This window comes from Rattus norvegicus, chromosome 7 (assembly GCF_021556685.1).
Source record: "Rattus norvegicus strain SHRSP/BbbUtx chromosome 7, alternate assembly SHRSP_T2T, whole genome shotgun sequence".
Lineage (NCBI taxonomy): Eukaryota > Metazoa > Chordata > Mammalia > Rodentia > Muridae > Rattus > Rattus norvegicus.
This window is the reverse complement of record NC_141540.1, coordinates 35,258,658-35,273,791: the sequence shown is the minus strand read 5'-3', so window position 1 is coordinate 35,273,791 and position 15,134 is coordinate 35,258,658. Positions and strand designations below refer to the sequence as shown.

Sequence of the window (15,134 nt, the reverse complement as noted above, 5' to 3'; positions counted from 1 at the left end):
GCTCTTGAGGAGAATTTCTGTCCTTGGACTTTCTGTCTCCCAGAAGGAGCCTGCGTTTCTGCATTTCCTTACCTCATTTTTCCTCCTTCAGAACCAGCAGTGCAGAGCATCTCTTTTTGCCTCTTTCTCTGTGATGTTGATTTGCTTCTGTCCTGATTTTTTTCTGTGTGCTTTTCAAGGTGAGTCGTAGGTGCTGGGGAATCCAACCCAGGGCCTCTCGCATGTGAGCAGACGTTCTACCGCCGAGTCTACCTTTACAGCTCATTCCCGCTCCTCACGCTGCTCCTGAGACAAGGTTTCCTTCCCTGTGTAGCCTGGCTGTCCTGGGCTCACTCTGTACACCAGGCTGGCCTTGAACTCAGAGATCCACCTGTTTCTGCTTCCCAGGTGCTGGGATTAAAGGCGTGCGCCACCACTACCCAACTTTTTGTTTGTTTGTTTTTGACGCAGGGTCTCTCCACAGAGCAGTCCTAGAGTTTGCTTTGTAGTTCAGGCTGGTCTTGAACTTACAAAGATCTGTGTACCTCTCCTTCCTGAATGGCGGAATTAGAGACATTCATACTGGGCCACATTTTGTTTTCTGACTTGGACTTGCTTCCCTCTTTATAAGGGCCCTGTGATTGCGTTGGGGTTATTTTATAATCCAGGATAATATCACCCCCAAATCCTTAATTATTGAACCTATAAAGTCCCCTTTACCATGTACGGTAAAATATTTACCAAAACGTGGATGGGATGTGGACGTCTTTAGGAGACCATGGTTCTGCCCAACATGGGCGTATGAAATTAGGAATTGCCTTCTGCCTTATCTGTCACAGTGCAGCCTGCTTGTCGTCCAGAGGTCTCAGACGGTACAGTGTCACTGGAGAGAAGCTAGTTCTCTAACACTGTAATAGTTTGGAGGGTTGTAGGGTCGAAAAAGGCAGGACTCTGCTTACACCTTCTTTTTTTTTTTTTTTTCTCTTTTTCGGAGCTGGGGACCGAACCCAGGGCCTTGCCCTTGCTAGGCAAGCGCTCTACCACTGAGCTAAATCCCCAACCCCTGCTTACACCTTCTTATTCTGGCATATGATGCTTTGTGAAAGAACGTCTTAGAAGCTCATTTCTATCCGTGATTCTCCTGGTGAATGGTTTTTACATGTATTTGGTAGCTGATATTAATTTACACAATTAATTCCACTTATTTCACTTTTTAAAAAGTTAAAGATTGTATTACTCATTTGCTTGTGGGCAAAGCGGTGTACTACAGGATTTGTGTGCCACAGCGTGCGCATGGAGGCCTGAGGACGCTCTGTGGGAATTGGTTCTCTCCTTCCACAATATGTGTTCCCGTATCGTGTCCCAGGATCAAGCACAAGTCCTCAGGTTTGGCAGCAAGCACTTTTACTCTCCAATCTCAGTTCTTCCGTTTCTATAAATACTTCTTTTTTCTTTTCATGCATTGCCCTGGTTAGGGTTGCTGTGATGAAATACCATGACCAAAAGCAACTTGGGAACAAAAGGGTTTATGTGGCTTTCACTTCCTGTTCATCACTGAAGGAAGCCAGGACAAGAATGCAAATGTCAGGAACCTGGAGGCAGGGGCTCTTGTAGAAGCTGTGGACAAATGCTACTTAGTGACTTGCTCCTCATGGCTTGCTCAGCCTGCTTTCTTATAGAACCCAGGACCAACAGCCTAGGGGTGGCATGACCTATGTTACACAGGCTGGGCCCTCCTCCATCAATCCTTAAGAAAATGCCCTACACATGTATGTCTTATGGAGACATATTTTAAATTGAGATTTCCTCTTCTCAAATGACTTTAGCTTGTGTCAAGTTGATGTTAAATTATCCAGCACATGAATATCTTTATATGTGTGTGTGTGTGTGTTCATATGTGTATGTTTGCATGTGTGTGGATACACATGTGTATACCTGTGTGAGTGTGTGTGTATGTGTGTACGAAAGCTAGGGATTGACATTGGTTTTCTTTGGTCATTGTTCACTATATATGCTGAGGCAGGGTTGCTCACTTGAATCCAGAGCTCACTGGGTAAGCGTGTATAACTGGTCAGTTTGCTCTGGGGATCCTGTCTCTGCCTCTTGAGGACTGGGATCATAAATGAGCCACTTCCACCACTTGGTATGTACCTGAGTGCCGGGGGTCTGAACAGGTCACCATGTTTGTAGCAAGTGCTTTTACCTGCTGGGCCCTCTCCTCAGCCTCCCCTTTTCCCATTGATAATGTGGTCACTGACTATCTTAGGGTTTCCATTGTTGTGAAGAGCTGCCATGCCAAGGCGAGTCTTATAAAGGATAATATTGAATTGGGGTTGGCTGATAGATTCTGAGGTTCAGTCCATTGTCATGATGGGAAACATGACAGAGTCCAGGCAGGCATGGTACTGGAGATTCTCAGAGCGCTACATTGAAGGCAAACGAAAGACTGGCTTCCAGGCAGCTAGGAGGAGTGTCTCAAAGCCCAGCCCCACAGTGACATACTTCTTCTAACAAGGCTACACCTCTTCCAACAGGGCCACACTTCCTAATAGTGCTACTCCCTGGGCCAAGCATATTCAAACCACTACAATGACTTTGCTTTCTTCAGATACTCATGTACGCAGTCGATATTTGAGAGCCAACCGTGTGATGGATAGTTTTGGGCATGGGAGATCAAAAAAGGAAGGCTGTACATTTGAGGAATTCACTAGTAGGGGAACAGACATGCGATCAAATTACCGCATATATGAGAGACTGAAAGGTAGAAAATATAGGGTATGTGATGGGTGTACCTTTTTAAAAAGATTTATTTACTTCATATGTATAAGTGCTCTGTTTCCATACGCACTAGAAGAGGGCATCAGATTCCATGACAGATGGTTGTGAGCCACCATGTGGTTGCTGGGAGTTGAACTCAGAGCCTCTGGGAGAGCAACCAGTGGTACAAAGATAGAAGGAAGGAATGCTTACTGTCTAGAGGAAGAGGTGGGTGGAGGAGCTGGGAAGGAGGGAGGGTGATGTGAGGTCGGTGGAGAGGTGTAAGCATAGTGGGCAGAAGAAGGTTCGGATTGGCCTGGCAGGGTTCTGCCGATACTCGTCATGAATAAATGTACAACGACCCCACTCTTTGACTCCGTTCTTTTATGGTTTCTAACAATATTCATTTTTATGTATGCATAGCTGCATGTGTGTGTCTTCACATGTGAGTGCACGTGCCGTGTCCCATGTGTGAAGGATGGAGGATGGTTAGGGAGATTTGGTTCTCTTTCCATCATGTAGGTTCTGGGGCTCCAAACTCAGGCCATCAGGTTTGGCTGTTAGTGTCCTCGTGTCTCACCAGCTCCTTCAGTTTTCATCGAGTCCTATTTGTTTAACACTTGCGGGGAATTCAGAGACCGTTTCTGACTTGCAGTGGTCATTTTAAAAAATAAGTCTTAATCAGGGACCGAGGCGGTTTAAATGACACATTCAGTGGATGAAGTAATAAGCCTGTGGGAGATTAGCAAGGTAGAGTCTAGGGCACATCTTTGTGCACACGAGGGTTTAGTTTACAGCTTCTTAGCCTTTCTTGGCAATATTGATGGCAGTTTTGACAGGGCGCCCAGCCCTCAGCTCTTAGTTTTTCTTTTCTGTTATGAGAGACTTCTTGGGACTTAAGAGCTCCTTGAAACTCTCCAGAGCCTTGGAACTTTTTTTTTTTTTTTTTTTTAAACCTCTTCAGCTGCCAGGTACTGGTGGCTCATACCATTAATTCCAGCACATGAGAGGCAGTGGTGGGTAGATCTCTGAGTTCAAGGCCAGCCTCATCTAATAGTGAGTTCTTGGATAGCCAAGGCTATATGTGAGGTCCTGTCTAAAACAAAACAAAACCGTAAACTACTACGGAATCGGTTACTAAGGATATTTCAGGATAAAATGGGCTTAAGATTCCTCTTTTGTAAAGAATTATGTTTTCATTCCAATTTCACGATGAACTTTAAAAAAGTATGCATTTAAAGAATACCTCATTTAAGTTGCTCTATATGATGATGAACTTCCAATTTTAGAGGTTAAACATGAATTAAAACTTATAGATTAGGGGTTGGGGATTTAGCTCAGTGGTAGAGCGCTTGCCTAGGAAGCGCAAGGCCCTGGGTTCGGTCCCCAGCTCTGAAAAAAAGAACCAAAAAAAAAAAAAACTTATTGATTAGTAACTTAGGAAATATATAATTTAACTACTGTGTGTGTGTGTGTGTGTGTGTGTGAACATGTGTGTATATGTGTATGTGTGTGTGTGAGCATGTGTGTATACATGTACTTGGGGAGGCCAGAGGTCAACATACGGTATCCTCTCCAGCTGTTCTCCGCTTCATATTTTAAGACGGTTTTTCACTTAATTTAGAGCTCCGTGACTGAGCTAGGCTAGCTGGCCAGCCAGTCACAGGGCTATGCCTTTCTCCTCAGATTTCATGCATGCTCAATTCCACCCTGGCACGCCTGGCTTTTTGCATTGGTGTTAAGGATTAAATTTAGGTCCTCTTGCTTGATGTTTGTGCAGGCACTTTACCAACAGAGCCATCTCTCCTGTCTCTAGCCACTTTGCTTTGGGAAAATCCCAGATACACTGGTAACTCTTCTGTACATCTGAACGTAATTCATATCTCACATACTTTTATGAGATCCAAATGCTGGGATTCATTTTTTAGTAGACTAGTTTTCTTTTGAAAGTTTAACTCTTGGTTTCATACTCACACACATACACATAATTTATACATAAAATGTCAGCATGTCTTTAAACCATTTACAGTAGTGTGTATGTGTGTGTGTTTTCATGTGTGTGTGTGCCACGGTGCCTGTCCTGCTGTATGGACTTCAGGGTTTGAGCTGAGGTTGTCAGGTTTGGGCCTTACTCACTGAACTATGTTTGCCAGCCCTCTCCTGTTTTGAAAACTTGAAAGCCTTTTCTATAAGGTGCTTGCTTACTTATTTCTGTCTTTTCCAACATTTCCTTGATGCCGTTAGATTATTAACTGCCAGCACGAAACCTCATGTCAAAATAGAATGAGACCTCTTTTTTTTCCCCCTCTGAATAAAGGCAGTTTTTCTTTGAATAAATTTCTCTTGAGTGAATATATGTACAGGCCTCATTCAAGGCTAAATTGCTCCCTCTTGTGCCCATAGTTAAGATGTTTAGATTCTTCTTCTTTTTTTTTTTTTTTTTTTCGGAGCTGGGGACCGAACCCAGGGCCTTGCGCTTCCTAGGCAAGCGCTCTACCACTGAGCTAAATCCCCAACCCCTAGATTCTTCTTAAAATGTAGAAGTAACAGCTCGCCTGTTAACTAAACGCTGTGCTGTTGTGGTAGATTTGCGGATCAGGAGAGCATTTATGGCTTTTGGTTCTTCTTGCATAAGCATTGTAATGCCCCAGTGTAGTCTTAAATTTAGGATAGGAAGGCTTTAACCTAAGAAAATGACACTTAACTGTGGGTAAGTTTGCCTGTTAGCTCATTTAGATAGTTTTATTTTTTATTTTTTTTTTATTTTTTTTCTTTCTTTTTCGGAGCTGGGGACCGAACTCAGGGCTTTGTGCTTGCTAGGCAAGCGCTCTACCACTGAGCTAAATCCCCAACCCCATAGTTTTAGTTTTTTAAAATTCTGGGACAAGTTAAAAAATAATAAAGTTAAAAAAAAAGTTAAAAAAGTGGGAAACACACTTTTTTAGAATTACAAATTGAAGTATTATAAAGGTAGAATTATTTTATTCAAAAAGAAGTAAAAATAAGCTAAGTATTCAGGAGTCTGAGGTGAGAGAATTGGGAGGGTGAGGCTGACATAGTCTGCAGAGTGAGAGGCTGTCTCAGAAACACCCCATAAGCTGGCTGGCCTAGCTCGGTGGGTAGGTGCTGGGCTGGCATACATAGTGCCTGAGGTCAGTCACCAAACAGAGAGGTAGCAAAAGAAATAAAAGCTGTCTTCATTTGCCCGGCTCCTAAATTCTTTTTTTTTAAAAAATATTTATTTATTTTTTATGTAGGTAAGTATACTACTGCTGTCTTCAGAACACCAGAAGAGGGTATCAGATCCCATTACAGATGGTTGTGAGCCACCATGTATTCAGTTGCTGGGAATTGAACTCAGGACCTCTGGAAGAGCAGTCAGTGCTCTTAACCCCTGAGCCATCTCTCCAGCCCCCCAGCTCCTAAATTCTAAATCTCACCTCAAAGGTTATCCTGGCGAACAACTTGGCGTGAATTTTTAAAAGTACTTTCCGTGTGTTTCCAAATACACATACACAGACCACAGCTTTAGGACCTACTGCTTCATCCTAGTGGAGAACTTCTGGAGGTTTCTGCAAGTAATGTGGTAGGATTTCTTCTCTACCTTCTTCTAAGATTTAATGTATCAAACCATACTTTTCAGCCTTGCCTTTTTTTTTTTTTTTTTTTTTTTTACAACTTAGCTTACAGTGAGCTTCTTTTAAAAAGTATTTTTAGTGAATTATTTGTTTATGCTGAGGTAGAGACTCACTGTACAGACCAGGCTAACCTTGAACTAAGGAAGAACTCATGGAGATCTGTCCTTCTTGAGTGCTGGGATTAAGGGTGCGTTCCACCACGCCCAGCAGTTTTTAAAAAAACATCAGATTATTTTATTAGCGTGTGTGTGTGTGTGTGTGTGTGTGTGTGTGTGTGTGTGTGTGTGTGTGTGTGCTGCAGTGCACATGCGATGGTCTGAACACAACTCTGTGAAGTTCACCCTCTCCTTCCACCCTTGTGAGTTTCAGGGATCAAACTCAGGCTGTCCGCGCTGTGAGTTAATCACTTTGACCTGCGCACCGTCTGGCCAAAGTACTGAGCTGCAGTGGGTGCTGTCCTGTGTACGTACCCTCCTGTTCCATTTTGTTCTCAACGTCCTTGCCCTTGCCCTCTCTCGTGCTTTGCTTGGCCTCGTTCTCCTCAATAGTCCCTATTTTCTCTCACTTCATATGTAGTCCATTCCTCTTTTATTCTTCCCTTTCCTTCTCCAGAGCTCTTCCCCTTTCCTTTCTACTTGTCTGTTCTCTCTCTCTTTCTCTTTTTCCCTTACTCTTTCTTTTCTTTTAAAAAGATTTATTTTATGCATGTGGCTACACTATTGCTGTCTTCAGACACACCAGAAGAGGGCATCAGATCCCATTACAGATGGCTGTGAGCCACCATGTGGTTGCTGGGAATTGAACTCAGGTCCTCTGGAAGAGCAGTCTGTGCTCTTAACCACTGAGCCATCTCTCCAGCCCCTCCCTCTCTCCTTCCTTTCTTCCTTCCTTCCTTCCTTCCTTCCTCCCTTCCTTCCTTCCTTCCTCTCTCTCTCTCTCTTCTTTCTCTTCCTCTTTCTTTTCCCTCCCTCTTCCTTCCCTTCCGTCCCCTCCGCTTCCCCTCCCCCTCCCTTTCCTTTCCCTTCTTGGCTTTTTGAGACAGAATCTTTCTGTGTAGCCTTGGCTGACCTGCAACTTACTCTGTAGACCAAGCTGGTCTTGAACTGGGAGATCCACCTGCTTCTGCCTCCCAAGTGCAGGGATTAAAAGGCGTGTGCCAGCACTACCCAGCTCTCCTCCTTTCTTTCTTTTTTTTTTTTCTTTTTTTCTTTTTTTCGGAGTTGGGGACTGAACCCAGGGCCTTGCGCTCGCTAGGCAAGCGCTCTACCGCTGAACTAAATCCCCAACTCTGCTCTCCTCCTTTCTAACACACACACACACACACACACACACACACACATGAAATAGTTTTTTCAATTCCTTCAACTTGTCTGTGTAAGCGTGTGCGAGAGAGAGAGGGGAAAGTGAGTGAGGGAGCACTCATGTGCATGTGGAGGGCAGAGGACAACCTTATTCTCTTTCTTTTTTTTTTTTTTTTCTGGAGCTGAGGACCGAACCCAGGGCCTTGAGCTTGCTAGGCAAGTGCTCTACCACTGAGCTAAATCCCCAACCCCTCTTTTTCTCTTTCTATCTTGTGGAGCCTGGGAATTGAGCTCAGGTCATCAGATTTGTGGTGTGCATCTTCACCCACCGAGGCATCTCATCATCTATACGTTTAAATCTGCCTTTTGTAAGTGAGGGAGAAATGTAGTATTTGTCTTTCTCAGTTGAGTTCATTTTGCTTTAGATCTTGATCTCCAGTTTCATGGATTTTCCTGTAATAATAATGTAATGATTCCACTGGCATATGTACTGCATTTTACTTGCCAGTTTGCGTGTTGATGGATCTCTGGGCTGGCTGCATATCTTGACTGTTGTGAATAATGCAACAGTAAGCGTGGATGTACAAGTGTCTCTGTGGGTGGTAACTTAGAATCCTTAGGTGTGTATCCAGATGTGGTACAACTGTACTGTGTGGTACAGAACTCCATATTGTTTTCCACAGTGGCAGCACGGGCGTGCCTTCCTGACTTTCCTCCATCTTTCTCTGTGTGTCCTGTTTCCCAAGCCCTGGAATCATGTAATAGCCGGTAGCCACCACTCCAGCTGAATTTTTAAATTTAATTAATTAATTAATTAATTTGGGATGGAATCTTGCGATGTAGTCTGTACTGGCCTTGAACTTGTAGTTCTCCTGCCTCTTTTAATTTTTTAAAAAGCCTATGTAGTCTGGGGCTGAAGCGATGGCTCAGCGGTTAAGAGCACTGACTGCTCTTCTAAAGGTCCTGAGTTCAAATCCCAGCAACCACATGGTGGCTCACAACCATTTGTAATGAGATCTGATGCCCTCTTCTGGTGTTTCTGAAGACAGCTACAGTGTACACATACATAAAATAAATAAATCTTAAAAAAAAAATTTAATCACCTAAGTATACTCTATAAAGATTTAAGACTTTTTTTTTTTGTTCTGGATACATAGAAATAAAATACATACGTTAAGATATGTTGTTTAATTAGCAATAATTCTAAAAGTAATAATAATAATCACAGACATTTTTGTAAGTGCTTACTAGTTTAAAGCTTTATATTTATAAGGAACTTTCAGAAGTGTAACCACTAATTCTGCCTGATATTCAGTTATTTATTTATTTGTTTATTTATTTAGCTTTTTGGAGACAGGGTCTCTCTGTGCAGCCCTGGCTGTCCTGGAGCTTCCTTCGTAGATAAGGCTGGCGTCAAACTCACAGACATTTGCCTGCCTCTGCCTCCTGAGTGCTGGGTTTAAATGCCTGTGCCATCATGTCTATCATCGTTTATATTTTGGATTTCTCTAGGCAGCTCTGCAGTAGGTAGAGTAGTGTCACTCCAGTGTAACAGAGAGGACTGAGAAATGTGTGCCGGAAGTACAGACCTGGTAAGCACTGGAGCCACACTTGAGAGCCCTCAGAGAACCTTAGAGAGGCATTATGCTCATGGATGTTGTGTTCTCTTCAAAAAAATGTTTGTTTTTATTTTATGTTTGTGTGTTTTGCCTACATTGTACGTGTATGTACCACATGTCTACCCCTCAGATGTCAGAAGAGGGAGTCGGAGCCCCTGGAAGTGAAGTTGAGGAAGGTTATGAGCCATTATGTGGATGCCGGGAAGCATCCCTGGGTCCTCTGTAAGAACAGCTAGCTAGCACTCTTAACCACCGAGCCAGCTCTCTTCAGCCTTGGTGTCATTTGATCTTAACTGGACACTCTCTATAGGGGTATTGTGCATGGTTTGAAGATGTTTTCGATTATCAGTACTGATAGGGAGAATCCTACTAGTATCCTGCCCGGAGTGGGGACCAGGAGCCTATTAATCATCCTGGTTTACATGGGAAAATCCCTCCCAACAAATAACTCAGCCCCATCTGTCCATCAAGGACACTGACTGTGAGATTGGTCCTGGCAGTGATCTCTGGGAACAAAGACTATGAGAATTTGCTTGGTAGAGAAAAACCACTTCCCTGAAAGCCTCAGATACAGTCCTAACTTAAAATCATCAGTTTCAATTTTACCTTTTTTTTTTAGATTCAGGTTTGTAGCTCGGCAGTGAATGCCTATCAGAATCCATAGCTTGACTCCAGAGAAGGTAAAGATATGACATGGAAGGCCGGCATTTAACAGTAAAACAGTTCTGAGGGGTTCTGGTTCAGAGGCCTCACATTTCTGTCTTTCCCTTCTCAGGTTGTTTTTCAGGGGGCGTACACTGGGTTTCCATCGGAAAACAAGACAAGTCCGGGCTTCTAATGAAGCTGCAGAATCTTTGCACGCGGTTGGGTCAAGAAGAGAGTTTCTCTCAGAGGCTCCCGCTTAACATTGAGGAGGCCAAAGACCGTCTCCGTGTTCTGATGCTGCGAAAACACCCAAGGTACGGATGATCAAATGGAGGGTGAGCAGGACTTGGCTGGCATCCTGAGAGCAGTGTGCCCTTTCCCTTGAGCCACTGCTTTCCTGTGGTTCTCTCTCGTAACTTAAAAAAGAAAGTGGCTACCACCTGGTCTAAATTGCCTGTTTTTGCATCTTATTGGTTGCATTGTTTCTTATGGGCCACTGCACCGGTTTTAAGAATTACAATTTATAGTTGGTGAGTGGTCTTTGTTAGAAAATACAAACTTTCCGATTTGAATATCCTATTTCTTCTGGATAAATATAGAACAAGGAAAAAAATCTAAGCAACCAGATAAAGATTGAGAAAGGAAAGAAGGAAATATTTCTCCTTTTTGTGGGGTTAGGGATTGAACACAGGCTTCATATATGTTATGCACATGTTCTGCCACTGGGCCATATCCCATGCAAAAAGGATTTATTTAAAAACCCATTATTATCATTTGTATTTGTGTGCGTGTGTGTGTGTGTGTGTGTGTGTGTGTGTGTCTTTGTGTGTGTGTGTCTTTTTAGGGTTGTGTGTAGGGTGTGTGTGTGTGTGTCTTTTTACGGTTGTGTGTAGGTTAGAAGACAACTTTCAGGAGTTGGTTCTTTCTTTCTCCCGTGCCTTCTGGGATCTGAACTCAGGTCTGAGTCCTCCCACTGGCCTGAGAACTGTGTGTGGTGTATGCGTGTGTGTACATATGTACCCATATGTGCATATGAGGAGGTCAAAGGCACTTGTGGGGTGTCTTCCTCTCGAGCTCTGTGCCTTATTACCACGATGCAGCGCCTCTTACAGAACCTACGTCGTGTAGTTTGTCTGGCCAGGGCTGTGTCTGGCAGATCCCAGTGGTCACATCCCTTTTGCTCTATCTTAGTATTTGTAGGAACAATAATCCTACAGACCCTTGGTCTAGTTACTTTTCTGTTTCAGTGATAAAACTCCATGAGCAAGGTGATTTGTAGAGGAGAGTTTCTTGTAGTGCTTACAGTGTCAGGAAGTTAGGGTCCACGACGTCAGAGTCAAGGCATAGCAGAAGGCACAGCTGAGAGTTTACCAAAAACAGGAGACAGCGGCACAGTGGGATTTACAATTCGCTACCTCACAGGTGGCCTCCAGTGACACACCTACTCCACAAGGTCACACCTCATCCTTCACAGAGAGTCCCACTAACTAGGGGCTAAGTATTCAAACATGTGATTCTCACTTAACCCACCATACCCTATAACCTTCGTTATGGAGATGTGTCCAGAGTTTGATTATAGCTGAAGACATTTATACACACGCTGCATTATTAATCCACACGAAGCAGAGGCAGGGTAGCCCACCTGGCTAGCACGGGAAGACACAGGAGGACATCGTCTATTGTAAAAGTTGCTAGAGGCAGCTGGTCTGCCAGAGGCACAAATACCAACTTAGGCATAGAAAGGCCGTGAAAAAGCACGGTAACATGATGCCTCCTGAGGGATATAACAGCCTTTTAGCAGCAGACCCAGGAGGAAATGAAATTGACAAATTCCTGAAAATGAATTAAAGATAATCATTCTAAGGAAACCCAGCGAGATAGGCGAGAATACAGAGTAAAATTAAGAAATTAAGAATAAGTACATGATCTGAATAAGAAATGTAATAGATAGAAGATAGTGTTGAATCCACTGAAGTCAATAAAATGATTAAAAATAAAACTGAGGGGGCTGCGAGAGACAGCTTATTTGCTGTACTTCCAGATGACCCAGGTTCAATTCCCAGCACCCACATGGCAGCTCACAAACGTCCGTAACTCTGGCTTCAGAGGATCCAACACCCTCACACAGACATACATGCAGACAAAACACCACCAACACACATGGAGTAAAAATAAATTTTAAAAAAATCTTTAAGAAGGTACAATTGAGAGTCTCAAACTGTATCAGGCAGAAAGAAGGATTTCTTAGCTTCAAGCTCAGTCTTTCGGAGTAACTCGGCAGATCCAGCTGTTATGACGCACACATGTAACCCCAGATGCCAGAGGATGGGGGATGGGAGTCTGAGGATAGCCTAGACTGTATAGCAAGACTGTGAAAGGCAGAGGTAAAATGGTCATGAGGTTTGGCCCAGTGGTTAAAGGAGCTTGGTGCCCAGTTTGACAACTTGAATTTGATCCCTCGGTCTCACGCGGCGGAAGGAGAGAACTGGCTCCTGCAAGTTGTCCTCTGACTTTTATGTGCATACTGTGGCACAAATACCAACTTAGGTGCACAAAAGCCATGAAAACGCTTGGTGACATGATGCCTCCAAGGCGTGCCACCATGTCTTTTTAGCAGCAGACACAGGAGAAAATGAAATTGACAAATTTCTGAAAATGAATTAAGATAATGATTTTAAGTAAACACAAATATAACAAATAAATAAATAGTTAAGTAAAAAAATGTGCTAAACTGATTTCAGAAAGGAACAAGAAGCCAGACATGGTTGGTGCATGCCTTTCATCCCAGAATTTGGAAGGCGGCGTACAGGTGGGCCAGCCTGGTCTAGTGTTCCAGGACAGCCAAGGCTGCGTAGAGAGACTCTGTATTAAAAATAAAAAGAAAAAGAACTTTCCTAGAGACGCCGTTCTTCAGCAATGAAAGACAGATTCTTTCCAAGTGAACTGACTTTATTAGCACGACCAGACTGGCCCTACAAGACAGCTTCTCAAGGCAGACCTGCACTAGATGGGAAGGGATAACTGTCTCATGGAAACATGCAAAAGCACACCACTCACTGGTGGAGCAGCAACTGGAAAGAAAATCAACACACCACAAGGGAGAACGACCCAGCTACAAAGCGTTTGGTCTGCAGGGGTGACCTGCCTGCAGGGTACACGGGTGCACTAGTGACACTAGTGGTGCCCGTGGGGATGACCACTGCTCATTGGATTTAAGGTCCAGACCTGAGGTTTCAAAAGCCCAGGCCAGGGCCAGTGTATTGTTCTCTGCCTGCTGCCTGTGAATCAGGGTGTAAAGCTCTCAGCTACTCTCCCAGTGCCACACCCGTTTGAGCGGTGACCAAACTCTCTGAAACTGTAACCAAGCATCTTTTAGGAGTTCTTTTAGGCAGCCCTTATAAAAGAAAGCAGGGAACCCGTCCCTGACATTGTTTAGATGACCAAGCACCCAGGACAGGGGCCTAGGAGAAAATCAAATACTACCGTTCTGCTCCAAGAACATAGCAGCAAAATGATTCCTAATGACCTGCTATACTCAGATCGGTGCCTTGCTCAGCCATCATCAGAGAAGACTCCTCCTGCAGCAGATGGGAACAAAATCAGAGACTCACTGTGCAGAGACACAGCAGAGAGAGACCCTGGAACACTCATTCCTAAATGGGGTGTATCCATCAAATCCCTCCCCTCAGGATTCAGGGACCTCTGTGGAAGAGGGAACAGAGATCGCAAGAGCCTTTGAGAATAATGAAGGACACCACACACACAGTTCTTCTAGACATAGCAGGATCGCTGCACATAAGCACATACGTTAGTGAGAATGAGAGGATTAGTTTCTTCAGTGCCAGCCTTCTGTGGTGTGTCGCTGTTACACCGAATCCCTATACCAGTTTTCAGGCTTGGGAGAAACTGTGGGCTTCCCTTGACTCTTGATTGGCAGTCTTATCTAGAGGCCTGTCTGGCTTACCTCGTGATTTGTCTCTTTTCCTGCCTAGGAAGCTGTGTTGGAATGTGGACTGTTTCCTTTTTTTTTGTCTCTGTGTTAAACCTTCTGGTTTTTGTTTGTTTGGTTTGTTTTTTTTGGCTCTTTTGAAAAATTATTTTATTGTTTTATGTGTATTAGTATTTTTCCTGTAAATACTGTGTGTGCAACATGTGTGTGCTTGGTGCCTCTGGAAGCTAGAAGAGGGCTTGGATTTGCCTGGAACTAGAATTACAGACTGTTAGCGACCCTGTGAGTTCTGGGGCCAAACCTGATCCTCCGTAAGAGTGGCTAGCTAGTTCTTTTAATTGCTGAGCCATCTTTCCAGTCCTGTTTTACTTTATTTTATTTTTTTAAGTTAAATTTATTTTGTGTATATATACACACACACACACACACATACATACTTTTATTTATTTTTGTACAGTGGCCAACCTTGACTGACCACCGTCTTAGATAAGGTTCTGGAGAGACATCATGCCCAAGCAGCTCCTAAAAAAGATAGCATTTCATTGGAGGCTTGACTACAGTTTCAGAGTTTGTCATCGTCTTGGCAGGAGGCATGGCACTGGGAAAGTAGCTGAGAGCTTTACACCCTGATTCACAGGCAGCAGGCAGAGAACAATGCACTGGCCCTGGCATGGGCTTTTGAAACCTCAGAGTCCACTCCCAGTGACCCAGCTCCTTCAACGAAGCCACACCTCCTAATTGTTTCCAGACAGTTCATCAACTGGGGACTAAGCATGCAAATACATGAGCCCATGGGAGCCATTTTTATTCAGACCACCTCAGTTCCTCACTTTTTTTTTCTTTCTTTTTCTCTTGAAACTATCATCTCTTCTTTGCTACCCTGACTCTTGTCCATGGATACATGGAAGAAACTTCTAGTCTGCCAGTTTACTCTTGTCTCAGGATGTTTTTTAAAGGAAGTGTAAAATAAGTGTCATTAGGGGCTGGGGATTTAGCTCAGTGGTAGAGCACTTACCTAGGAAGCGCAAGGCCCTGGGTTCGGTCCCCAGCTCCGAAAAAAAGAACCAAAAAAAAAAAAAAAATAAGTGTCATTAGTCTTATTTTTTTCTCTCTTAGGTCTCTGTTGATCTTGGATGACGTTTGGGATCCTTGGGTGTTAAAGGCTTTTGACAACCAGTGTCAGATTCTTCTTACCACCAGAGATAAGAGTGTTACCGATTCAGTAATGGGTAAGGAGTGTCGACTG

The 15,134-nt window shown here is 43.7% G+C and overlaps 1 protein-coding gene across 2 annotated transcripts in view; it reads left to right on the top strand.

Moving 5' to 3' along the window:
• Apaf1 (apoptotic peptidase activating factor 1) overlaps window positions 1–15,134 on the top strand; it is an 85,380-nt gene that overhangs the window by 4,828 nt on the left and 65,418 nt on the right. The window contains exons 1-3 of one of the 2 annotated variants that reach the window (XM_087559173.1): window positions 9,912–9,974; window positions 10,070–10,253; window positions 15,005–15,117. In XM_087559173.1, the coding sequence (XP_087415299.1) occupies window positions 10,132–10,253; window positions 15,005–15,117 (235 nt within the window). In that variant the 5' untranslated portion in view covers window positions 9,912–9,974; window positions 10,070–10,131. Of the gene's footprint in view, window positions 1–9,911; window positions 9,975–10,069; window positions 10,254–15,004; window positions 15,118–15,134 lie in introns of those variants that run through there. The other variant, NM_023979.2, reaches the window with a different exon arrangement.